General features: G+C 44.8%; 1 protein-coding gene and 2 non-coding genes across 3 annotated transcripts in view; 1 reads left to right on the forward strand and 2 right to left on the reverse strand.

Moving 5' to 3' along the window:
- Positions 1-3,569, forward strand: part of LOC131260345 (nephrin) — a 64,898-nt gene extending 61,329 nt beyond the window's left edge. The window contains exons 14-18 of the mRNA XM_058262044.1: positions 1,133-1,234; positions 1,465-1,549; positions 2,315-2,433; positions 2,776-3,042; positions 3,111-3,569. Coding sequence (XP_058118027.1) covers positions 1,133-1,234; positions 1,465-1,549; positions 2,315-2,433; positions 2,776-3,042; positions 3,111-3,569 — 1,032 coding nt within the window. The remainder of the gene's footprint in view (positions 1-1,132; positions 1,235-1,464; positions 1,550-2,314; positions 2,434-2,775; positions 3,043-3,110) is intronic.
- Positions 3,570-14,912: 11,343 nt separating this feature from the next.
- Trnaf-gaa (transfer RNA phenylalanine (anticodon GAA)) lies at positions 14,913-14,985 on the reverse strand. The gene has a single exon. It is a non-coding gene; the product is annotated as a tRNA-Phe (tRNA).
- Positions 14,986-20,019: 5,034 nt separating this feature from the next.
- On the reverse strand, positions 20,020-20,092 carry Trnaf-gaa (transfer RNA phenylalanine (anticodon GAA)). Its single transcript has one exon. It is a non-coding gene; the product is annotated as a tRNA-Phe (tRNA).
- Between the last annotated feature and the right edge of the window lie 4,964 nt (positions 20,093-25,056).

Genomic DNA, 25,056 nt, shown 5'->3' on the forward strand with positions numbered 1-25,056 from the left:
GCGCGAAAAAAGGCGGGAAAGTGCATAATCACTATGGCAAACTATCCCACGGCTGTTCATTCCGATGCACGACCGTCAAAAATCCTGTTAGACGACCCTCACCCTTGGCCACGCGAAAAGGGGTGTGGCTATTACCGGTGGGGGGGCGGAGGGGGGTTAGAACTGCATTCGCGCTTATTAAAAAGTTGCATCGTTACAATAACAAACTAAGCCGCATGCCGGGCAAGGAAGCACGGGTTGTCCATTAAAAAGGGGAACGCCATTTACGTTCTCCTGTTGCCCGAACGTTCCGGTATCCTCTTATGTACGTTCTCCCTCGTTTGCTCTCGTTGGGCATTTTGATGCAACTACTGTTGCGATGTTGAGTACTTTTTACTTTTCCTCGCGGTAAAAAAGGCAACCCTTGTCCCAATCAGCAGCATCGGGAAGTTTCACGACGAAGGAAACTGCCTGAATGGACGTTAGCGTGCACATTAAAAAAAAAAACAGAACAGATAGAAAGAGGGTGCACCCGTCAAATGTTCGCCCAAGGATGAACAAGGACTGTCCTTTAGAGGAAAAAAAAATGAAAACACCCCACAATCACCCCAAGATGCGGCAAACGTGTAGAGGGATAAACAACAAAAAAAAACAGCAGCAACCAGCAGAAAAATGGGCGCAAAAACGAAATAATCATCTCCAATGTGAACAAGCTCTTGAAACTAGGACGAAAAAAAAAACGACACGAAAAGAGCCCCGCACGGACGGAAGGGATCACTTTTGCGATCCCATCGCCAGAAGGATACACTCGCGTTCCGGAAAACATTCCCGGACGATGTTTGCGCAATGGCGAAACACAGCAAATGGACCGCCCGGTTCCGTCTTCGCGCTGATCCCTTTCGCCACAAAAGTGCATCAGGATACGGACACCGCCTAACGGAGTGTTTAAAACGTGATATCCGTTTCCTAGAGGGGGCCTAGCAGGAGTTTATCCACGCTGGTTGTTACGAGCGCGCTACAAGGGGAGGGGAATAATCACCGGACGACGTTGCAGTGTCCGTCCGTCCGTCCGGCTGCCCGTAGTCGACTGTGACATTTAACATGTTTTGCTTACCTGTTTTTCTTTTTCTACCGGTATCCTTTCCATCTGCAGGTGTTTGAGGAGTCGAAACGGAAGCTACTGCAAAGCATCAGTTACCAGAGTGCGGAAATGCTGCTGAAGAAGCTGCCGAGCGACACGAAGTTTATCATTAAGGTACGCCACGGTTTGCGTCGAGCTAAATGTCGCCACGGTGGTCGGATATCATCCGTCATCCCTAGCGCTCTCGTCGACGCGCTTGCCGCCGGCTCGGAATTGAGCGACATAACGTTTTTCAACTGCACGAACAATTTTCTTTTTAATTTGTCATTTCACTACCCATTAACCTTTCTGCTGTATCTTTTTTTGTTACCATTTTTTGATACCTCCAACAACGCGACAAACAGATCACGCCGTACAACCTACAGGGAACGGCCCCAACGAGCTACCGGGTGAAGGCACAGACGCTTCCGGCGCCCCTGCTAAGGACGGGTAAGGAATGGAACATACGGACTGTTATTTACCAAAATCTTTACATTCAAATTTTCCCTGCCTCAACATATTCACCAGCATAAAGCAATACCCAAAAAACGTAACATACAGGTCCACTAAATTACAAAACTTTTGTCCCCCTCGCCGTGTCCTCCTCCTCCTCAAAAAATGATCGCCATTTTTCACCATTTAAGACACAAAAACGGTAACGGTAACGGTTCGTAATGTAGCCTTTTATGGGTACTTGGTGGAAGCTCCCGCCAGCCTAATCATCATCCCCGAGGTAACCTATATACAGCAAGCAACGAAACCCGCCCCACCAAAGGGCAAACAAATTTTGCCTCCATTTGTACCTTCTCCCGGTGCTCCAATGGCGAGCGACACAAGGAACCGCTTCGAAGGAAACCTGTGCAAGGAAGGTCAAACCCTTCCAAGGGAGCGAGCGGGCGCAATAAGTTTTGTTGGTCCATATTCGATAACGAGCGCCGTGAAGATGGGAGCGGGGGGGGGCGAGAATGGTCCCCCACGGGACGGTGAACGAAGGTGCCCCATTTGAAAGAAGAAAATAAAATCCCACACTACTCGGAAGGGGGATGAAACCTAGACCATTATGGTGCTTTAAGGGGTTTTCTTTTTGTTTCATAAATTATGCTCTATTTTTACATCGTTTCCTTGCGCCCGGTAACAAACAAAACCCCCGCCCCACCCATACTCACACCATCCATGTGCATTCGTTACACTTTTCCCCTCTTTTTTTTTTTGCAGCACCATCGAAGGCCGTCCTCGTGCAGCTAACGCCTCTGCTCGGTGCTCTCGTCGGGGCTGCCGTAACGCTTTGCCTGGTGGCCCTTTGCATCATTGTTTTCGTAAAGTTCAAAACGAAGGTAAGTCTGCTGAGGGGAAGACACTCTCCCGCACACACACACACAGTCACCAAAAAAAAAACAACCCCGAGCAGATGAAGGTGTCGCACCGCGGGGAGGGTAAAAGTGTTGGCAAAAATATGCGACACTTATGGGGCCTTACAGCTGCCTCCCGGCAGCATAACGTTTTCCGGGAAGATGCTTTGAAACCCGATGCTCCATGTTGTACTGGGACCACCGCGCCAGACTCTTGTACCTTTAAAGATGTGTGTTTTTAAAGTTTGATTTATGAAAGAGTGCTCCACCACGCGGGTGGTTGGACTTCCTGCAGGAGGATTGAAACCTTCTCTTGCCTTGTTGCAGAAGAAGCACCATCAGACGGCAAACACCGAGCAGGATAAGGGTAGCGCCGAGCCGCTGAGCCGCAACATCGGCAGCCACTCCAGCATCGACGACAAGAACCCGGACGTGATACCGCACGAGAATAGCGAGGACGACGACGAGAAGCAGTTCGAGCGGCTCGCGCTGAACACCGAGAGCTTAAAGTTCACGACGCCGGCCTCGACCGGGGCGGCCTACTCGCCGACGCACCATCACCTCATGTCACCGACCGGGAACGGGTTCAAGAAGGTACGTCCTAGCAGATACCCTCACACGGTACCAAACGTCCAAACACACCGTTGTTATCCTTTCCGCAGTTTGGAGAGCTTTCGCTAACGACCAATCCGGGCTACGCGATATACAGCTCGCCGGTGCGAAGTTACGCCAAGCCGAGCGCGGGTCCGCAGCTCGGCTCGCTGCTGCTGTCGACGGCGGGCCCGCAAGGGACGACGACCACCTCGGCGACGGCGGGCGGCGGGCTCCTGCTCAGCTCCACGTGCCCTCCGAGCGCCACCTCGCCGAGCTCCGGCGTCGGTGGCGTCCTGCCGACGCGCACCTCGCCCAACATCTACACAAGACTGCCCCTGCGGGACTTCACGCCGAACAGCTACGACAGCATGCTCAGCACCTCGCAGACCACCTCCTGCTCGTCGTCGTCGAACGGGGGCTACGGCGCGACGCAAATCTACACCGCCAAGATGCCACTGCTGACGACCAACTATAGCACGCTGGACAGCACGGTGGGACCGGGCGGGTTGGCCGTGGACAAGTGTTGATAGTGAAAAGCGTGAGGCGGGGCGAGCGAGCGAACTTACCAGCATCACCACCACAAGACTTTCCCTCGTCCGACCGGAGCGGATGAGGCCGAACCCCGAGGGTGAGCTTCTATAAACTTGGTAGCTAGAATGTAGCAAAGGTGGCCAACGCACAGTCGTGGGACAGTCGCAGGGTCCTCCAAGGACTCTCTCTCACTGTGGTGCATCAACAAAGAACGTTGGTTTGTTTTTGTTATTTGTCATAAACCGTTGAAAATAGTTTAACATTCAGCCTCCGTTCGGTAGATTACAGGGGGACAACAAGGTCATAAACCACAATCGATCGTAAAGCGACCCAGTGCAAGTTCCACTCCAGGTCTCAAGCGCTTCCTTAACGCCAACAACAAGAAGAAGGCAGGAATTGATTCGCGAATCCCAATTGCGGAATGGAATAGTGTCATGTACGTACTACTTAGCTTAGTAAACTACAATGTGCCATTTGCGGAGTCCCTGATGAGCGAGTGGTCAACGCCACACACGAGACCAAGTGTACCAAGTCAATGAATGTAGATAGAATATATATTCTGTAGAGGAAAACATCGGTTGCCATCCACACGACTCCTAATCACATTGACACATTTAACTTTTTTTTTTATCGTTCCTTGGCACAAGTTTACTTATTTCTCTCTACTACATTTATTTTGTATACACATATAAATTTAAAATACCACTTACTTAAATGTAACTGTAAAACCATGAACCATTTTACCACCATGTTTCAAACTGCTGGTAATCACTGGTTGAACCAAACAAACAAACCGTTTGATGTCCCAATATTTGCGCCCCCCGGTTAATTATCAATATTTTGTTACCGTGTTTCCTTCACGGTCGAATCAAAACTTTAAATCGGAAAAATATTAGTTACCGCAGGACATGCAATCTATGTAACATTGCCAAATGCTCACGCGCAACATGCGGTTAGGATGTGATACTCCCTCCGGCCGGCCACATGGTGTCAATCCATGTCTACGTCGCGGGGGGGGTGTGTCGCGTAATTGCATAAATTCGAAAATCAAACAACGATAACAAACGCATCCGGTGCATGCGGTCGGTAGAAGGAAAAAACAAAATGCTTTATCAAACACCATCCACCAAAGCAGGCGACGGGCTGTCAACTGTTGGGGAACATTTTCACTCTCGAACGAACGGCGATGGAAAGGTCAAAGAGGTAGAAAGAGAGAGAAAGAGAAAGCGGGAGCGTGCAAGTGTTCGTTCAATTGTTGGTTGCTTATCCGTGTTTTCCCTCCCGGTTCCGAGCTTCGGAATGGGGCTGGTGACAATTTATCGCAACACAATCGACTGACGCAACCCGACACAATGGTGCTATCGTGAAAATCGCAAACGACCGGATATGGAAATTTTTCCCCGTGTCGGGTGGAAAATCACGTGAATGGAAGCGATGTCAATCGGCGATCTTTTCGAGCTCGTTGGTGTTGGTACATGGTAGCGACTGTTAGCTACAAACTAACATTCCCCGAATGGTTTGGAAGAGTTGGTTTGGAAAAACCGCCCCCTGGTAATTTTACCATTGGCCGTTTAATCTCCGATATGTTTTGAAAATCGCTCAGTAGTCAAATTTATGCATATCGATTGTTGCTACCCATTCTACCCTCGGTGCCTCCGATGGACGTTACGATCCAATTAATTCAATTTGTAAAATGTAGACGCATCTTTAATTGGGAGTTGTTAAATCGGTTTAAAGCTTCGCGGAGATGATATTTAATAGTGACAGCAGCTCCGGCACAAGTAACCACCTTGCCACGCAAAAAAGGACACAAAAAACAATTCAGAAGTATTATATTGTTTAGTTACATTTTACCCTACCATGTTCAGAGTTTATTTATATTGCACTTTGTAACGGTGCATAAGAAAGGTGGCAAGATAGAAAACCGAATAGAAAATTGATAGGAAAAAAACAAACAAACTACGTGTTGTAACATAACGGCAGTGTAAAACGAACGAAGCAAGTGTGAAACAAATCGAAACAAAAACAAAAAAACAAGATGTAAGGGACAATAAAGCAAGGGCCCGAGAAGTGTAACGACATATGTAGGTCGAAGAAGCTACGTAACGTTTGTATATAACAGATGTACATATCTAGAAGGACGGATACGGAAAAGAAACTCGAAGCAGCGGGTCTCTGTAAACGCAGTGTAAGTCAATACAAACATTTGTGAACAAATCGAGTAGCATACCGATAAGAGATGTAGGTTATGCAAATTATTTTCAATTATTGAAACCAGGTGATAGAAGTGTAACCAACGGCGCATGGTTACAAAAAAAAGGCTAGAAAACGAACTGGATGTGTAAAATGAAGATCAAAAAATCGAGAAAACTATATTCTAGTGGAAAGACAAACATTGTATGAAAAGAAGTCTCAACTGAAACATCAATACTAAAGCAAGATTTAAGCTGAAAGAAACAACGACACAGTGTATAACAAACATCAAAAATAAATCACAAACATACAATAACCACCAAATCGAAAACCACCAATGCAAACAAATGGAACGCGACAGAGATCTTCTTTCAGTGTATAAATGTTTTAAGTGTCGATAGCAAAGGGGGTGAAGAATGATGAGGCAGCAAGTGTTAAAACAGAAGCCAACAAAATACGAAAGCATACAAAACGGTTGAAAGCAAGCAGGAGGGGTGTGTGAGTGAGCAGAAAAGAGCAGAACAGAGAAACATTGTGCAGGGATGAAAGGATTCGTTATGAAAGTTCGTTTCTTTTCTTTTATAACAGAACGAATAAAACGATGAAAAAACTCTTACGTGTGTTTCTGATTGTGTGTGTTTGATTTGTTATATCACTCCAATGACTATCAATATTTGAAATAGAACAAAAAACACACGACACTTTGACACAGTTGTCCCACAACCTAATGTCCAATGAAGTCATTATAACTAGATTGATTTAAGTACATACTAACCGCTTTATTTATTTCACATAAGAAAAGTTCACTATGCTTTCCCCATTTAAGGTAATGTTACACATACAGACACTGACCCATTTCACAAACCCCAATGATTTGTCCTTCCATGCTTCTTTTTATACATTAACATGATGAGGCAAAAAATCGGGAAATAATGACCCTTCATTTTCCTCAATCATATTCCATGCCGAGTCATGCTGGCGTTCGTGTTGGCACTATTTTTCCACTATAAATCGGACCGGGGTTGGCTCGAAAAGCATCTACAAACATTCACCCAATGTGCATCGATTTTCGGAGCTACTTCTCGTTAATTTACGGTATCATAACTTCGATGAGGTACATAATTTTACGTTCACTGTGGAAAAAAAGCGCCTCAATACCAATCGGGTTCGTGTAGAGCGCGCTTTTCCATGGCACTGGGAACGATTTTCTCAATGACGCGGCTACTTTTGAACTTCGTTATGGCAGCAACTAAATATACCCTTGAACCCACCGTTGAGGTTTCGTTTTTGTTTCCCTCGCTCGCCGGAAAATATGCTCTGCAGCGTTTCCCGGTTTGGAAATAAAAGTTCTCCACTCTCAACACGATAGGGTGGACATATCGCAATGCTGCGCCTTCATACAGCTTTTCTCTCCACCATAATGGAACACCAACACCCTTTCCACAGTTTTCTCTCCACCATAATGGAAGTTTCTTTGGGGCGGCTTTTTTTCCCTTTTTCCTCCACTCTACCGCAGCTTCGAGCGCAAACAAAACTAACGACCGGACGGAAATCGGAAGCACGGACCGGATTTTCAACAAGTTTTGTCCCTTCCTGAGAGCTTGTTCGGGTGCGAGCGGAAAAAAAGCTTCACTTTTCACTACACGGTTGAATCCATTTAAGAAGAACAAGATTGTAGTCGCCGCTCGTCCAATGTACGGAGTTCTTTAGCTCCCTTCTTCGCTCAGCACGCTTCTTATGATTATTTGATTTCAGCTCCTAGCCCGACTCGTACCCTCCATTTGCCCGCTGGGAATATCTATATTTATTTTATCTTTTATGTTTCGTCGACAGAAGATTCCGAAAAAAATAACCTCTTACAATACACGGCACACAACAAACCGAAAGGGAAATTAAGCACAAATGTTCATTAAGGATCTCTTTTCGGTGCACGATAACCACAGTTTGCTTTTTAAGTGACGACTTCCGAGTTGTCCTTTTCCGCAAACACGGTTTCCGAAAAACCCGGCGAATCATTTGCGAAACAAGGTAAAACAAGGTTCGGAAAGGTACGATGATCACCGTGAAACTGGTTCGGCCCTGGGACGTTGGGACGTTTTCCATTTTACGTCCATTTACTTTACCTCGAGCAGGCGTTTCCGGGGAAAACTGGGTTGACGAAGGTTTCAACTGGTTGGACGAAAAGTCGCTTTTCTAATTTCGAAACCTTCAAGGCCTATCCGGGGCGGTCGAAAGTTGTTAGTTAATTGCAATTTAATTAGCACCCCAGATGGAATGGAGCGCACATTAGCTTGATTTTAAAATCGATACGAGCCGGGATGGAATTCTGATGTCTTAGTGTTTTGGTGATTGCAATAGACAAGATTAAGTTTGTGTCAGGAATAGTTATATACATAATCTGAAAAACAAAATATTCTCGAATTAGTCATGTTTTCCCCGGTATTAGTGTTGTTAAGTATTGATTTTCTCCATAACCGTCATAAGATCCATGGCTTTCAGGATTATTTCCATTCCAAGTAAATCAACTTACCGCGTACCGTTCGAACCGTTATTTGATGAGAGAAAATATCGTCCAATAATTAGCATCCCCAACCAAACAGCTCACTTAGCCGTCCCTTCTACCACGCTGGCACATTCGATACGTCTCCAATCTTACGCAAAACTCGCCAAACTTCAAATGAACCGTGGAGCGCCAGTTAATTGCTATGCCAACGAGATAATAATGATGCCAACGACAACGACAACGACCACGTTATCCCGAGTCCTCAGCCCGCGTTTGGTCGCTTCCGAGAGAATGATCACGCAGCGGATAACTTCCACCGAGCTTCCGGGAGAGTTCCGGAAGTGGAACGGAGTGTTCGAATAGTTTAGGTTTCAGGCCGAGAAGGAAGGAGATAAAAATCTCGCTGCAATAAAACCGTCAACGTGTTCCCCGGGATGTTCCGTTACAGAAAACGGCAAACTTTTGGGAAGGAATTTTCCTGCCCTGATGGAGAGTGGAGAACACATTTTTATACTTTGTATAATCTTTCTAGAGTTGGAAAAAATATGTTTAAGTCGGCATCATTGCTTGTTTGCAGAAAACAGAGTCATAAACCATTTCCATTTCAGGTGGTAATATTCCCTTCCCGTAATCAGCACTGTACAAGTGTGTACTAAGGAAAAGTTTTACTGCGGAAAAATCTCCCCCCACAAGGTACGGAAAAGGAGACCAAAAACAAAAAAAAAACCACACACCCTTTGGGAAACTAAACGCCGGCAACTGTTAACGACCGAATTTTTCACTTACCACGCGTCCTTCCGGAGCACCCGATTTAATAAGTCAAAGTCACTTGAATGCATCTCCCGCCCGGAGGCCCGGGAAGAAAACCCAACCGGACCAACTTTCCACCCGTGCCGTGGAGCAAACCGATTACCGAAAATCGCTCCCTAAATACTCCACCGACAGATGGTTTGGCGCTAGGGCTCATAATTTCTCGCCGTCTGCGAAAAACTAGTTTGCCGGCAAACGTCGAAAAGTTTTCTCATTTTCTAAAGCAACCACCGCAGAAGGGAGGATGCAAGCGGGTGAAATAAAACCGGGGGACACACGTTTCTTGAGTCGGGACTGTTCCTAACGGGACGCTCGGAAAACTCGATTGCCTGCGGCGATGGCAGAGTTTGTCCAGTGGTGTCCATGCGATATAAATTCACAGTGTGTGTGTGTCTTTTTTTCGCCAAAGAACGATTTTCCCAAATGTCCAACTGAAAGATGGCAAACACTTCGATGAACGCAGCACTATTTACTGATCGCAAAACTTGGCCCCTACAACTCATCGATTTGCTCTCTTCACTTCCAACTTTCGCTTGCAACCAGAAACTATATTCATGCTATACCTCTGAGCGGTTATCGTTTCTATTCAAAATTTGATTGCTTTTCGAAAGAAAAATATTCTCTTTTATGACCTACATTCACCCGAAAGGAAATGGCTGGGAAATATTTTGTTAATTTTTAATTCACATGCTTGCATTCGGCATTCGGTGCGTTCTTTTCCGGAGCTCCAAATGTAGGAAAGTTGGCCATTTCAGTGTGAGCCCACACTGTATTTCAAAGAAATGAAATATAAGGCGATGAACAGCTCTATCCTAAAATCATTTTTTCATTCCTTCCCTTCCCAGACCTCCACAAGGTAAATGAATCCTCTTAACAAATAACCCTAGCAGAAGGAACCTGCTCAGTTCAATTCCAAATCCTAAAGAAACTAGTTTTCCACCATTTGAAAACCATCTTTTGAACCAGTTTGGAAACCCACTTCCACCCTTTCGATGGCACGTTTCTCCTGTTTAAACTTCCAAACGGTAATTGAAACTTGGAAAATCAAATCGTTCGAAATGCAACGGCCTGCCCTTGGCCATTGTTCCCGATTATTGGCGAGTATTTAAAACGGTTTCAATGCTGCAGTGGCGGGCAAAAACTAGTGTACGGGCTCTGTACGCAAGCAAACCGGGTCGGGCCCTAGGTGAGTGCTTTCATTTTGTTTAATTTATTCAACAAACAATGCACGAAACCAGGTTTCGGGTCGGCACCGCAACACATAACTATTCATGCAGGCATTCGATTCGGCTTCGCATGTTGAAACCAATTTCATACGCAGTCTCCCGATGCACCCAATCTTTTCCAATACGCCAGGGTTAGCGTCACCCGGTCGCCAACGCCTCCTAACCTCCGGCTTCAAGAGAGGGAATGCTTGAGTAAACCCGTGCAAAACTTGTGCGCCACGTTTTAAGTTTTGAAACCCTCTTATGTTCCCCCGCTTGTTCTTCAAACCACCACCTGCACCACCTGCAAATCAGTAGCACTGGCTTTATTTCCAATGGTGCATTTGCACATCCGACCCTATACCGAGCGCGGCGCATCCTTCAGTTGCGGGGGCCATTGAAGAATTTCCAAAAACGAACACCGAATTGTCTCACCTGCTTCGACTAACCTATAGCTTGTGCAAACACACACACACACACACACACACCACACCGGTGCGATTTTCCGATGCGGAATTCGATTGAATCATATTGAAAACCCCCTTTTATTTTCTTATACCTCATGCATATTTCGATACATTATTTCATAATTTATACATTTCAGCACCGGATTCGAAACAATCGAAACACCGATTCGCAACCTACCCGGCGAGGGCGATTTGATTTCTTTTTCCCCTGGAATCTGTTGTTTGAATACTGTATAAGTTAGCTGGTTGGTGGATGGAGACGCATGGTCGTTTGTAAATTTCGAATATTCGAATATTGGTGGAGACGCCTGGTTGTTTGTAAGGAAATCGGATCTGTTGCTTGGTTGTTGCGATGGAAATGTACAGAACCATTTTTAAGCTTCTTTTACTAAAAACTACATTTTATGAGTTTGAAAACATCAGCCTATATGAGTGTGTTGCACGTCTACGGAAAATATTAGTGAGCAATTCAGGAAACCATGAACAAACGTAGCGGACATTTTCGAGCGAACTTTAAACCAAGCTGTGAACGCATCGCTGAACCGAAAGTAACCGTTGCGTCGGAAAAATAACGCCAGGATGGCACGAAACCATCCTAGTCAAAATATTACACCGAGTAAAACGTCGACGGAAGTGTATTTTACTGGCCCTTCACGACGTGTTTGAAAGACAAAAACGTACGCTGGTTAGCTCTCGCGGCTGGAGAAAGCATAAATCAATTCTCACCAAGCGGCCGATGTGCGTTCTTTTCGCATTCGCTGCCAAAACGGTAAGTTTGCTTGCTAACAAAACTCGAAAACGACGGATTAAACCGGGTACAGAAATGGAGAAAAACATACCTTGTACAGTTTCCCGTTGCAAAATGGTGGCGCCAATAGCGCACAACGGACCTTCGACTTCGATGTCGGTTAAACACATAGTCGCTGTTCCCTTGGACGACCTAGTTTGGAGCTTCAGTACAACAATATTGAGCGGCACAAGATAACCAAAACGACCGTACTGTAAAATGACATAAGCAGGCGCATCTTTTGGCTGACTCCGAACCTAGATAGATACCCCGGACATTTGTTCACTTTGACGCCAGCGAGCCCTCCAGCAGGGATGTTTCAGCCGGACTCGAAACACTGGGATACGTACCCTGAGGTGAGGGTCGAAAGAGCCAACGCTCGCTAAATTCGTGTTAGTCCTACCGGTCGTTTCGAGCCCGTTGTCATTTCGCGATGGAACAAAGCCATCGTGGCACCTGATTGTGAAAAACACTCCCGTATTTCTTCATCATGGTGGAACTTTTGGTTCGCTTTGAAGGTTCGACCACTTTTTCATCAACCCAAGCTCGGAACAAGCTCATCCTTTATTAGTGGTGCGTTGCCGGTTGAATGGCTTTATCGAACGGTTTGGTCGTGATGGACAGAATAAAAACGGGGCTGCTTTGGCAGCAACATCCGTTATCCCTTCGGCTGAACCTTCGCAGCTTCCGATGGTTTCGTATCGGTCTGGAACACAAACGTTGACGAATCGCTCCAAGGGCCAGGGTTCTTTGTTTAGGATCGAGGACTCGTTTTTGCCTGCCTCATGTTTTATCCGAATCGTCCTTACGTAAAATTAGCAGAAAAAAGAACATTCTGGAATTATTTGGCAGCTACAACAAATTCCAAGAAATCCGTTTTATAATGTTTCAGTTTGAGTTTTAACATTCACCTAAACAGTATCAAATATTCCTACGTTCGTTGGCGAAATAAGTATTCCAAGAATTTTTTAACATACATGCCGCATGTGAAAAGCAAGTCTCTCATCAACTCCCATCAAAAACACACCTCCGGGGAAAAAAAAATGATGGATGAACGTGTCCGACATTTCGATTAGCGCTTTAAATTTTATCGTTTTCGCTACATAAAAAAAAACGCTCCCTTTGCACGCCAGATATAAGCCTATCGGCCAGCCCAGTGATGATTCGAGGAATGCAGTTTCTCGCTCGACTCCTTTCTGGTTGGGTCGAGGTTCGGGCAAAGGTTTTCCTTTACGCTGTCCGACGCAGGCATCATCATCAATTTGTGAAAAGAGGAAAAAAAAGGACCATGAATGTGTGGGAAATTTTTAATTTCCTCCCGCACTCCAGGGAAACTGATTGGACAATCAGCCGCTCGAACTTCCAGCGCATCGTTGGTCAAGGTTTGGGAGTTGATTACTTCCTACCCCTATTAGGGCCGTGCAGCGTGGATATATTGTTTGACCGTATGAAATTGGATACTAGTTGAATGCTAAATTTTGTTTCTTTTTTAACTGCAACTAAATTGCGTTTTTTTCAGGAAGATATTTAATAAACTCAAAAAATTAAATGACCAATGTAGAATAACAAATATGTTAAACCAAACGATGGAATCGTAGCGTGCAAGTAATCGGATAGATAAAATGATTACAATTCTATAAAGAATGGTAAAGTACTCTACTCATCGCACTTGCAAACCCAGTAGACAAAGGATTTATATAAATATGAGCAAATATGTCCCTATTTTCCACATTTCAAATTCCTTTTCGATGTAGCCTTTTGCATTTAACAAAAAAATATAAATTCCTTTTGAACGTCTTTTACCAAAAAGATGGGTAAAAAATGTGGCAGTGATGGTTGATGACCTGCTGTTTTCAAACTGAAGTTTTTTGTTTTTACAAGACAGAACCAAACAGGATCAAAACCCTAAAAGAAGCTACGTAGAACAAAAACCACCCGGAAGTTTCGGCTGCCACAAAACGTTGCGCTCAGTGCAAACACAAAGATGACTGCGGGAGAAATACCCAATCCTTCATGCGCATTTGACTCTGTGTTTCAGCGTTTATTTTCGCAGAAGCCAAGGTGAACCGAATGACGGGAACGAATTGACGCTCAGTGGTTCGAAATGTTTGCCGAAGAATCGCAACGGAAGCATGCTCTTGCCAGCCGTGAATTCGGGAAAAAGTGTAAAATGCAAAAAAGCACATACCCTCTCCTCCACCCCACCGGAGGGCTCGAGCAACGGGTTGCTTCCTATTGCGTTGGGTGACCGGATACATCAAATGCCAAGCAATTGCCTCGTATCCCGTTCAGCACAATTTGCAAACGCCTGCAGCGGCGAATGGCGAACCACTTTCCAATCAAAAACGGTGCAAAGTCATCCGAGCGTGAGTTTTTCCCGCGAAATGAAACAGTTAAGGGGAGAAAAAGATAGATGGTTGAACGAGGCCCAATGATGAGGTTAGGAAAAAGCATCTTTCAGGATGATATTTGCATGATAAGCACATGTGAGCACAATGTCAGAATTGGAATCATTTGCAAAACCGATCTCTGTAATGCTTTTGGATTGTGTAAATTGTTTCTAAAATAATTGTTGGTTAATCATATTTACAGTCCAGAGGTGTTGTGAATTTTTCCAAAATTTTTTAAGCTCTTTTCAATGCATCATAACCGGATAAGGTCGAATCAGTCAACTGACAAAAACACAACACAACCCCCCTACGTGGTGTCACTAAGCTGCGCGTGACAGCAACAATGTGTCGGGCCTCGGGGACCTCAAAACCCTAGAAAACACGCTGCAGATGACAATTCAATTTTCATTTGGCCAAACCACGACGTTCTCGGCGTTCTGACGGCCCGTGAACCTACACGTTGTTTAATGTCGTGTCGCCCTCGACAAGGGTGTGAACATTTATCGGTGCGAGTTCTAGCGAGTAAGAGCATTATGATGATAGGGGAGGGCGAACGATATTGGGGTTGGTCAGGAGTTTGATTTGAATCAATACGAAGAGGAGCGATTCCAGTCCGGGCGGGTCAGAACTCGCACAGGTTCAGTGATCTAGTGGCAACAGGAACATGATGGATGTTTGTCATGGCAACTGGTACGACGTTTGATCCGTTCGATAGTATTAAACTGCGATTAGGTGCCGGTTTTTGATAATCCCTTTTTAATTGGTTCGAGAGTAGAGGAAGTGTATATCGGTGGGTTTGTTCGAAACTAATTCCGGACCGTTAAAAGCGTACGGATTTCGTAGAACTAAATGCCTCCTTCAAGCGATGTGTGTCTTCTATGAAATTTAAAATTAAATCTATGTATGATAATCCTTTCACATAATATTATTTCTTTACGTCTACGGAAACAATATAAATTAAAAGAGAAAAAAAATCAAACTTCTTGCCGAAACCCGGGATTGAACCGGGGACCTTTAGATCTTCAGTCTAACGCTCTCCCAACTGAGCTATTTCGGCTCCGATAATCTGCACCTGTTGCACAACGTTTGCGTCGCATTTTGCATTTGCAGCTTCCCCCCAAACAGCTGATAAGCATTCCGCATCAGAGTGCGCCTCGCTATCGCTTCGCCAGCCTGGAAAGTGTTTTACAAACCATCGGAAAGTGTACGAGAAGAGCAGAAAATAAGCGGAAGTGAAGGAGGGCTTATGTCTAATCACCATACTGTTACCTACCGAGCAAACCAAGCAATTAACCGCAAGCTGATACCAACCAAGACGGTCGACCAAGAGGTCAGTGAAAAGGCGGTGATTAATAAACCTGCCTTTCTCCGAATGTAGCAGCTTAGTAAGCCAACGAGCACGTCCAAAGTAGCGTTATTATTTTCAAGGTGGTGTGTATGCATGCCTGACGTTCTAGAGCATTAAAGAACGAACATGGCTTTGTTCCATTAATCAATTTTCCAATAAGCGTATTTAAATATGCATGTCTTATAGTTCCCACAACGTGTTGCTTTTAAGATTATTAACAGACACTGATGTGTACTAAGCCCATTATGTGAAAAATCTAATAAACCACCTATAACTAACCATGAGTTTTGATAAATTCATCCCTAGCTGTTCTGGTATTTACCTATCATCCCATTACGAGAAATATATTGGCTGATGTTTATTACTACTTTGCTTATTTTTTTTCAATTTAACTATCCTCCTTCGAAGTTGTTTGAGCTTCCCTTGTCGGCAGTGTTTTCCTGTGTGATATTTTCTATTAAGCCATATTTTGAACACAATATCTGCCAGAACCCTTGCCTCCAGGGAACGTGCCCGATGGTGGAAAAAAAGAATCCATATTTTGTTCGTGTAAAGTCTGGCTGCTGAATATGGCTTCCGGATCCAAGGTTTACCTAACTTTAGAGCTGTTCATTGTCACGATTCTTCATTCCAAAGGAGGATGGTAGCGTTAAGCGGAATATAGGGTATGTTCATACCTGCAAACCTGGAAACGTAACCCGGAATCCTGTACATTTTCAACCGCAAAAGCGGTAGCTTTCCGGAACGGATCGGTATTTTTCCGGTAACGCGCGCATCGGTTGGAAAATTTATCACTACGAGGTTAGTGCTGAGTTGTAAATATGAAGCGCTTGTTCAGGTTCAATATTTGCTCCTACCACGATGCGATGTTTACCTGTACTAAGTAGTTTCTTGTTCGAACGAAGCAACTGAGCAAATGTAGTCAAGGGAAGAGGCTATTTTCAGCTAGAATTTAAGATTGGTACAAGAAAATATTCACAACATTATAGTTTAAAGGAATGTTATTACAAATTATGAACGAAAATGTTCACTATAGGCCCTTTAAGGATTTCACACCTTTCGGAATCTTTTCCTAGCCCGGTTACAAAATACGAATAGAACTAACACCACCAAGATAAAGTTTTGCCAACAACTACGATGTTAACCCGTGGTGAAAAACAAGGCAAGACCGCTTTTGCTAAATTTACACCCAAAATGGGTGAGGCTGATTTTCATTTATCTTATTTTTTCCTCCATCCTTTGCCACCTTCACATGCTCGACTCGGTTACCGAATGGCCATAAACTCATAAATTCTACCGGCACATAATACTTCCTCCCCTCGGGATGAAAACTCCTCATACACCCAAACCCCCACCATGACTTTCCATGGCTGCATCTCGCTGCCGAGCCGAGGTTTTGGTCGAGTTGGATGTGAGTTTTCCAAAAAAAAAAAAAATGGAAAGTTTTTTCACTCCCCACATCGTGTTACTTTACGTTACTCTAAAAACGGATCGCTTCCGAAAAATGCACCCGTCACTGTGTGTAATGTTGCGGCGTAACTCTTCCTGCCTTTTACTTTTTTTATGCAATAGAACAGCTGCTATAAATGCAGGATAACGAGCGAGAAAAGCCTCTCAACGGGCAGGGAACATTTCGCCAGCTTTTTTTCCATTGAGCTCTGTACGCTCGTCTTTTTTCCCCCACGTTTTGTGCGTGGCGAAAGTTTTTGACGGAATAAAGTAATTCAATTAAAAGTCTTGTCTCATTTCCGGCACTGCTCTCACGGAATCGCAACCGTAAGTGTGTGTGTGTGTGTGTGAGTGCTTGTATGTTATTCTGAAAGCATCACAAAAAACTTTAAACCCCTGCGAAGCATTATACTTCCGCGTGATATGAAGCGAGTGACAAAAAAAGGTATGTTTCCTTAATTTGTAAAAGGATATTTCGCGCCTCGTGGGATAATTTTTAAGGTAATGGCACGTTTATTGCCATTCAAATTATTACTCTCGAGCACGGTTGGGAAAATAAGTTGGTCTTATACGAGCGTGAAAGACTGGCCAACACCAGCTCGCCGCTGAAAGGATGGTAAAGGATGCTCCACATTTTGGCGTCTCCTCGAAAGTCTCCGACAAAAGCAATGGTGAAGGAAATTTAAATCATCACAATATGCCTTGAAAATACTGGCTGTTCGGTATTCATTACCATTCCGGAGCATCACCAACCATTAGGAAGGCTCGAAGTTAGGCTGAAGCAGCGAAAACTTTATGAAAGGCTCGAAAGAAGCACAAAATTGCTTACTTTACGCCGCCCAAAACCAGAAGCAAGTTTTGTACAAAAGTTCATACGTTCATTCACACGCCAACGCTTGTTCTTTTCGAACAAAGTGTGGACTTTTTTGATTTTTCCTTGGAACAAGAATAGCAAAGAAAGCAAATAGCTACAACAAAAACTATCCCACCAACCGGAATACAACGCAATAGCAAAACTTTTAATTCAAACGCAATTCTTGCGAGTGCCAAGTCGCATTTTAGCGTTGGTATTTATTTCCTGTCCCGGTTTGATACCCGCTACAACGAAACAGTGGTTTTCCTTCGGACCAGTCCGTTTTCCTCGCCCTGGTTTCCGCTTCCCCCCCCCCCCCCCCCCCCCCACGGTTGTAAACTGTTCGTATTTGTATTTACGCTTTAATAGCAACATTTTATAGCCGGCGACTAGTGTTCAAAAATACTGCCACCCGGCAGAAACTTACGACGCAAGGACGCCGGTAGAGGTTTGTCGACTTGCGAATAAAAATTTCGGACACGGTTCAATGTTACCTTTCTTCACGACGGAACCGAAAAACAAAACAAAAGTGCTTGTTTGCTTGTGCCCGCGCCAAGAGAAACGACTCGAACGAACTTTTCCACATTATTTCTTCCACCCCCGAAATGGTGGACCACAGTCCCCGATGGGGACACAACTTTTTACACACACTTACACAAATACCGCTCATCTACCGGTGCAAGGTCGTCCGTTGCCTCCGCCTTGTTTCCCCTCGGGCAACGAGCAAACCAAGGAAAACGGATACATTTTGAACGAAATGGAAATTTGAAATCGTGAAAACTTCTGCAATCCACACAAACTTGTTCCGGAACTCACTCCCAAAGCGAGTCGCGAGGGCACTAGATTATGCCGTCTTACGAGTTTATGCACGTGAGTCTGGAGTCACATTTGGCAGTTTGCTCTAAATTATATGATATCTATCTGCCACGAAAACGGGCCCGGTCGCTTCCATTTGTCGTGCGATGTTATCGCTTTCTTGTTCGTTGTTCATTCGATCGAGAAAAAAAGGTAGTTTCTTCATGTTTTGAAATGTAAATAAATATGTCTACCCAACTGGCAATTTCGATGAAACAGTAACAATAAAAAGAGCAGAGAAAACCTTCAATAAAAACATCAGTCAATCGATGAGAACTATTTATTGAGCTAAGCGACCAACATCTATCTGGAGTTCTTACTTACTTATCAACCTGAAATAAATTCTGCTGGAGATTGTTTTCCCTAATCTTTTCGTTGTATCAAACGACGAAAGGGACATTTCGTCTGGTTCCATTTTTAACGCATTATGACAAACGAGCTACGGCTGGACCGGACTGTCGTTAGTTTTACCGATCCGTGATGCCGTTCCGGCCAGCCGTGAAGCAAAAGAAGGTAATCAGAGCACGAAAGGTCTGCGACGGTCAGTCGGGTCGGTCTGTGTGCGTCACGTTGGCCGACGAGTCAAACCGTTGCTGGAGACCTTCCTTTTGGATAACTGCCAATCATAAGTAGGAATTGGACGCGTGGTGTCCCTAGAACCTTCGTGTGTGAGGGGCTCGAGAAGAACCCCCTCCAGTTTCGATATTAACAGATTTTCGTTTCGATCCCCAGCACATTGACTCCGGGCGTTCAGGTTCGACCAAGATGGACATATGTTGAGAATAGCCTACTTCGACCGACCACCTCCTCCGCCGAGCCCCTTTTTCGGCTTGGAAGGCAATTTGCAGAACCCGTCCCAAAAATCATTTTCAATCCTAATCGTCTCCATCAATCGGGGCCAAACGTTGGGTTGAGTTCACCAAAGTCGTGAGGATCCGCACACACACACACTCTTGGCAGTAGACGGCGGGTCCTTCGTGGGTCGGAAAAGTAGCAAACCCCTGCATCTGGACGGTCCGTTTTCGTCAACCTGTCATATTCGTTTAAGATTTTGGTTTTCGAGATAGGGATTCGTTTTTTCTAGATTTTTCTCGTTTGAATGTTCGAATCGATATTTGCAGGACGTTTCTTCTAGCCGAATAGCATTAGTATCTAGTTGGCCTTCTTGCTGCCGACAACATCCGATGAGTGGAAAGATATCTGAGAATTTTCAGGAGCCAGTTAGATTAAAATTTAAAGTGTAAGTAGTGCATTCAATTTCATGATATATTTGTGATTCGATGCTGTTATATAAAATAAAAACTAATTTGACACAACCCGGCATCGATCTGAGAACGCGAAGATCTTCAGTCAAACGTTTTCCAGACTGAACTCTTCCATCTTTCACAAACACGCTAATAAGCATTCCGCAAAAGAAAGAACCGCTCGACTAGGTTCGGCGATCAAATGCGAGTGCACGCTTGGTATTGGGTCTGATTTTGGTCGAACTGCTAGTCATAGAATACTTAGTATATGTCTAGATATAAAAGAATCGGCACATAACATTTTATTGAAATGGAGTCTTCAAGCAAAAATATAAATTTGTTTGCCGAAACCCGGGATTGAACCGGGGACCTTTAGATCTTCAGTCTAACGCTCTCCCAACTGAGCTATTTCGGCTGCTGGTTAATGCAAGAATCTATTGCTGTGTGGAGGATGAAAAAAAGCAAGGAGACAAGAAAGCTGCACATTACTCAATGCGCGTTGCAGTTGTCAAAAGTGATAAGAACCAGGTCATACAAATTATAAGCATTGCAAAGACGAGGATTACACTTATTGACCCACTCCAAGGAATCCTTATCAGTTTGCTATTACCTTACACGAGGCCTTCCATTGAGGTTGTTCATAACATTCCAAGAAAACAACATGTAGGCTTCATTAAAATTATTGAGTCAGCTGATTGGTTTTCGTTGGAATAATTTTTCATTCAAATTAAACCACTCCTTGAAAGTCGTTCGGTATGTTTAACTTTATTTATTAATTCCGATTCGCCGTTCAACAACATCAAAAGTTGCAATCAGAAGTTCCCAGAGAGTTCTCCCAGAGGGCAACATCGAAATCTAGACTTTCAGTACAAACTGTATGGGGTAATGAAGACACACGGTTTACATTTAAGTCTTCGAAAGAATAAATTTATCTATTCTGCTTAGAAATATTGTAATAAAATCTTTAATGCATCTTAAACGAGCAGAGTACAATTGCGAATGTTATCATTTCCTGTTTCGGAATATGTTTAAGTATTCTCTTCTGCCTAGCACCTAATATTGTCATTCCACATGCCTATCGTCCTACATCGTGTGAAGCCGGACGAAAAATGTTCTAAAATGGCACATTGATTTGATTTCTCTGCCACCAATATTACATTTTCCGGCTTGCCTGGCACGATATACCCAGGATATGGATGTTCATCATGTACCGATGTGTGCGTGGCGAAGCCGGAATACATTCATATATTAACTTTGAAATTCAATATATATGCAGACACACCATATTCCTTTCGGGGTGTGACATTGGAATGAGAACAACTCGAGAAAAAACAACCAACCTACCCCAAAGGATGGCACAATTGGGTGTTCCCTCGCCCACGGGCAAGCCGACTACTAACCTCCTTCGGCGTTCAAGGTCAGGAAAAACCATGGGTACGTGTGTTTTTGTGAGCATTTTTCCACGAAAACATACCGGCATCCGACGATGACGTGTGAATAATATCACTCGCAAGAGAAATTGCCGACGATCAAGGGGAAAAAAGTTGGCTGATTGAATGACAAAGAGAGCAGGAGCGAAGGAGAGTGCAAGCAAAAATGTAGGAAAGAAAAACAACACCCCGCGGAATCCAATATGGCAATTCCACACCGACACCCTCCGGATGGAATGGAAACAGTTGGGAAGCGAGCGAAAAGTGAGTGGGAAAAATGGAAAACCTTCTGCGCCCGGGAAACGGTGAGACGAGTAAACGATAAAAGAAAACGGAAACTACAAAGGCACCCAATGGCTGGGCCCATGTGAGACCGTGAGATTTATGAATGCCTACATATGGCAGACTCCTGCTGCTGCAGCCGAACGATGAGGATGCTGTTTCATGCCGCCATGTTGTTGCTTTTTTCCGTTTGTGTGCCATCTTCAATGGTTGCCAGCCTCATTTACACGATATTGCCAGCGTCGCCGTCACCGGCAAGATGCTCACGCTCCGTTCAAACGGTGAATCCTAATCTCGCCATCATAGAACACCTACGGGTGAGGGCAAAAAAAAGAAGTAGCATTGTTATCCCGAAACCGAAGGGAACTGTATAGATTCTAGCAAAAGGAGCAAGCAGAAGGCAAAACTAGACGCCATATCTGACAGCCCAATCGTCCTTGGTTCGCCTGGCTGAGCTGATACAATGGTTTGCTAAGCCCAGCTTCTAGATGAGATAAATTCCGTGATCTATCCCTGACATCCGATCGACCCAATCTTGCCTTCTCTGCCCGGCATTCGCCCGGAATGAGATAATAGTTGGCTTGAAAAATTGCCGACACTCATCGGCAGGAATCCGTACGCCTCCAAAACGTGGAACCTCAAACGTTACGTCTCGGTGGAGGTCCCGTCCTAACGAAGACGATGTCGTCCTCTTCCGAAAAGCTGTGCGTAGGATGGAAATTGATCAGCTTTCCGTGCGGTGTATTTGATGAAAATCGAATCTAAATAGCAGACAAACGCCTCCTTTCTACCACGTCTTCCAATAGATTCCGAAACCTTCCGAAAAGTCTCCATCAGAATTCACCAGCACCTGCGTTGATGTTGATTGAAATAATCCTCCACCGGCGGGCCCCTACTCTCGGGTTGGTTACAAATTCTTGCCTTATTCTGTCTACGACTGTGCTGATCGGCTTTCGGGTCGACAAGCTGCACCAAAACACTTCGAGCTCCACAACTCCTCCCAGCCTAATCAGGAATTCCGTTGGATGTCCTAATAAACACTAAATAAAAGTTCATTATCATTTCATGCCACGATGTTCCATCACAAAAAGCCTGTAACGCCTGCAGCCTGTTCGGTTGCCTGTGTTGACTTTTTTACCCCACTTTTCCGACTTTTCGCTGCCTACTTTGATCCATTTTTCCCCCCCCCCCCCCCTCCACTCTCGTGAGGCCTTGTTTTGCATAAACTGCTTACGTGACAAACTATCGCTCGCGGGCAAGTTTTCTGCACCGAAAGCTTTCGAAATTTTTTTTCAACTCACCAGCTTTTTCGCCAGTTTTCTTAGCATCTTGTTTGGCGCGAATGAAGGCGAAAATAAGCCTTCTTTTGTAACACTTTCCGGAGCAAAAAGAACAAAAAGTTGAAAAGCATTTTACCCCGAAGCAAAGGCACGCTCGTTCGTGAAGAATGTTTTTATTTGTTGAAGCGAAAGAAAAGGAAAACAAAACATGTAAACATCAAACAGTAATATAGGTAACGTACGAAAAAAAAAACTGAGCAACCTCTTACGGTAGAGAGAAAGAAGGAAAGAAAATTGAAAAGGCACGAACCAAATTGACTTTTCGACCAGTTTTTCATCACTTTAGCCCGGGGTCGTGCTATCAGTGTTTCACCTGATCACATCACACTTTGCTAGGCCATCTGATAACCATCGTTTTAGCTTTCCATCCAGGCAAGAAAGTGAAAACCCTTGCAACTTGGAAAAAACTACGCATCTGTACTCCAGCTTTTTCCTCGATAATGTGATGGGTTAAACCTAGATACGCAAGAGTTTACTTAAAACAAAACAAAAAATTATACATCCAGCCGGAACTTGATTTTTTTTTTGGGAAAACGACTTTACCTTCCACCCACCCGGTACACACATTTCCCCGCATCGGTATCGTCTGGTGGATCCTTGCCCGAGACGGAGATGAGCAGGTGTTTATAAACAAGCCCATTGTCATGTCCCTTGGGTTTCCGTTGGCTTCTTGCCAGATCATTCTTGCCAGCTTTTCTCCCCGAACCGCAACATCACCCGGAAAGTTTGCTAATGAAGACTTTTTTTTCTTTCTTCAATAAGTTACCCTTTTTCCTCGTTTTACTCATTGTATGAAAATGGGTCTCTGTTCACTTTGGTTGGCGTCTTTCGCACACGGAAAATATCGATGATGCTCGCTCTTCATGAGTTCAGCAAAAAGCTTTCGATTCAGTTCGATATAAAGGAGCAGGAAACTTCAATGGTGGAATTATAACTTTTCCTGGAAAAAATATTCTCCTTTTATTCAATCAATTTCTACCAAAGGCATCGATTCAGGTAAGTCGGTGTGATTTCTTCTCTTCTATGGCACTGACTCTCTTCCCCTTCTTATAGGCTCATTTGCAGAGTTCCTTTATGGGAACTTCTTTCACATATTTTCACGAGCATGCCTCGTTATTCCCTTGTGTGTGTTCCCTTCATATCACAACCAACGTTACACAAGCAGTAACGTACACCTTTGGGAAAGCTAAAAGCTTCGTAATGCACCGAGCACCGAGATGAAAACATTTGATTTCGCCATCTTGGAGCTGTTCAAACAATTACTTACCAGGGGATGCCGTTTAACCTACCGCTTTGCGTGCGTTGTAAAATGGCCGCTGAATCAGCAACTATCCGCCACCCATACACGCACCCATGACTCACACCATCATAATTGCTTCCGCGGTCGTACACTACCTTTAATGTGGCCGCCCGCTAATGGGGAAAAGCGTTCGAAGCGCCTCAGTCCCAAACCGGGAAACAGAGGACTGAGCCCCACAAGGGAGGACAACAAACAAAACCTGAACGCTTGACCATCAAAGCACCGGTATTTCGTAATGTACACACACCGGCACACAAAGGGATATGTGGAAATCGCCAGGGGGGGCGCAAGGAGGAGTTCTGTTCTATCTGCCATTCCCGCTAGTGATCCATCGCCAGTTCGTCCAACGGGGTTTGGAGGACCGCACGTAAATGAAAGATAAATGTTGACCATCGGAAGCAAACGTACTAATATTGTTTCGAAGAGCAAAAACCGAACGCCGCTGCACAACTGACACGGTGACCGACCGGACTGGAAACCCGCCTGGACCCTAAACACACACAGAACTTCAACCCGGGTTCGGTTTCGGAGGCGGAGCAGGAGGCGACTCCAGAAGGTGACAAGCACCAAGAATGAGCCACAGCGCACAAGTGGTGACAGAAAGATTGGATTGGAGATAATGAGGGAAATGGGTAGGGGGAGGGGGAGTTTGGGCTCCCCGAGGGTACGACCGACAAGACCGAACCATTTCCCTGATCCAAGCCGCTCGTTTGGATGCTTTTGACCTACAAACCTCACTCGCCCAAGGACATTAAAGTATGGCTTCCCCTTTGCCCGAGATGGTGGTTGGAGAGTGTGTGCATGTGTGAGCTTACTGGGTGGAAAAGTTCCACAACCCCCTTTTCTACCTGTACAGTGCAGAGAGAGAGGAAAGAAGACTATCCAACGTTTTGGTAAAGATCGTGCTCCTCGTACAGGCTCTGGAAGTTGTCTTTCGGAACGCGTCACGAGAACCACGAAGACACTCGAACCAGGTGTTCTCCGGGGAACAATAAAACACTCCGCACAACGACTGGCGCTACGTGAG

The sequence above is a fragment of the Anopheles coustani genome, chromosome 3 (genome assembly GCF_943734705.1).
Source record: "Anopheles coustani chromosome 3, idAnoCousDA_361_x.2, whole genome shotgun sequence".
Classification (NCBI taxonomy): Eukaryota; Metazoa; Arthropoda; class Insecta; order Diptera; family Culicidae; genus Anopheles; species Anopheles coustani.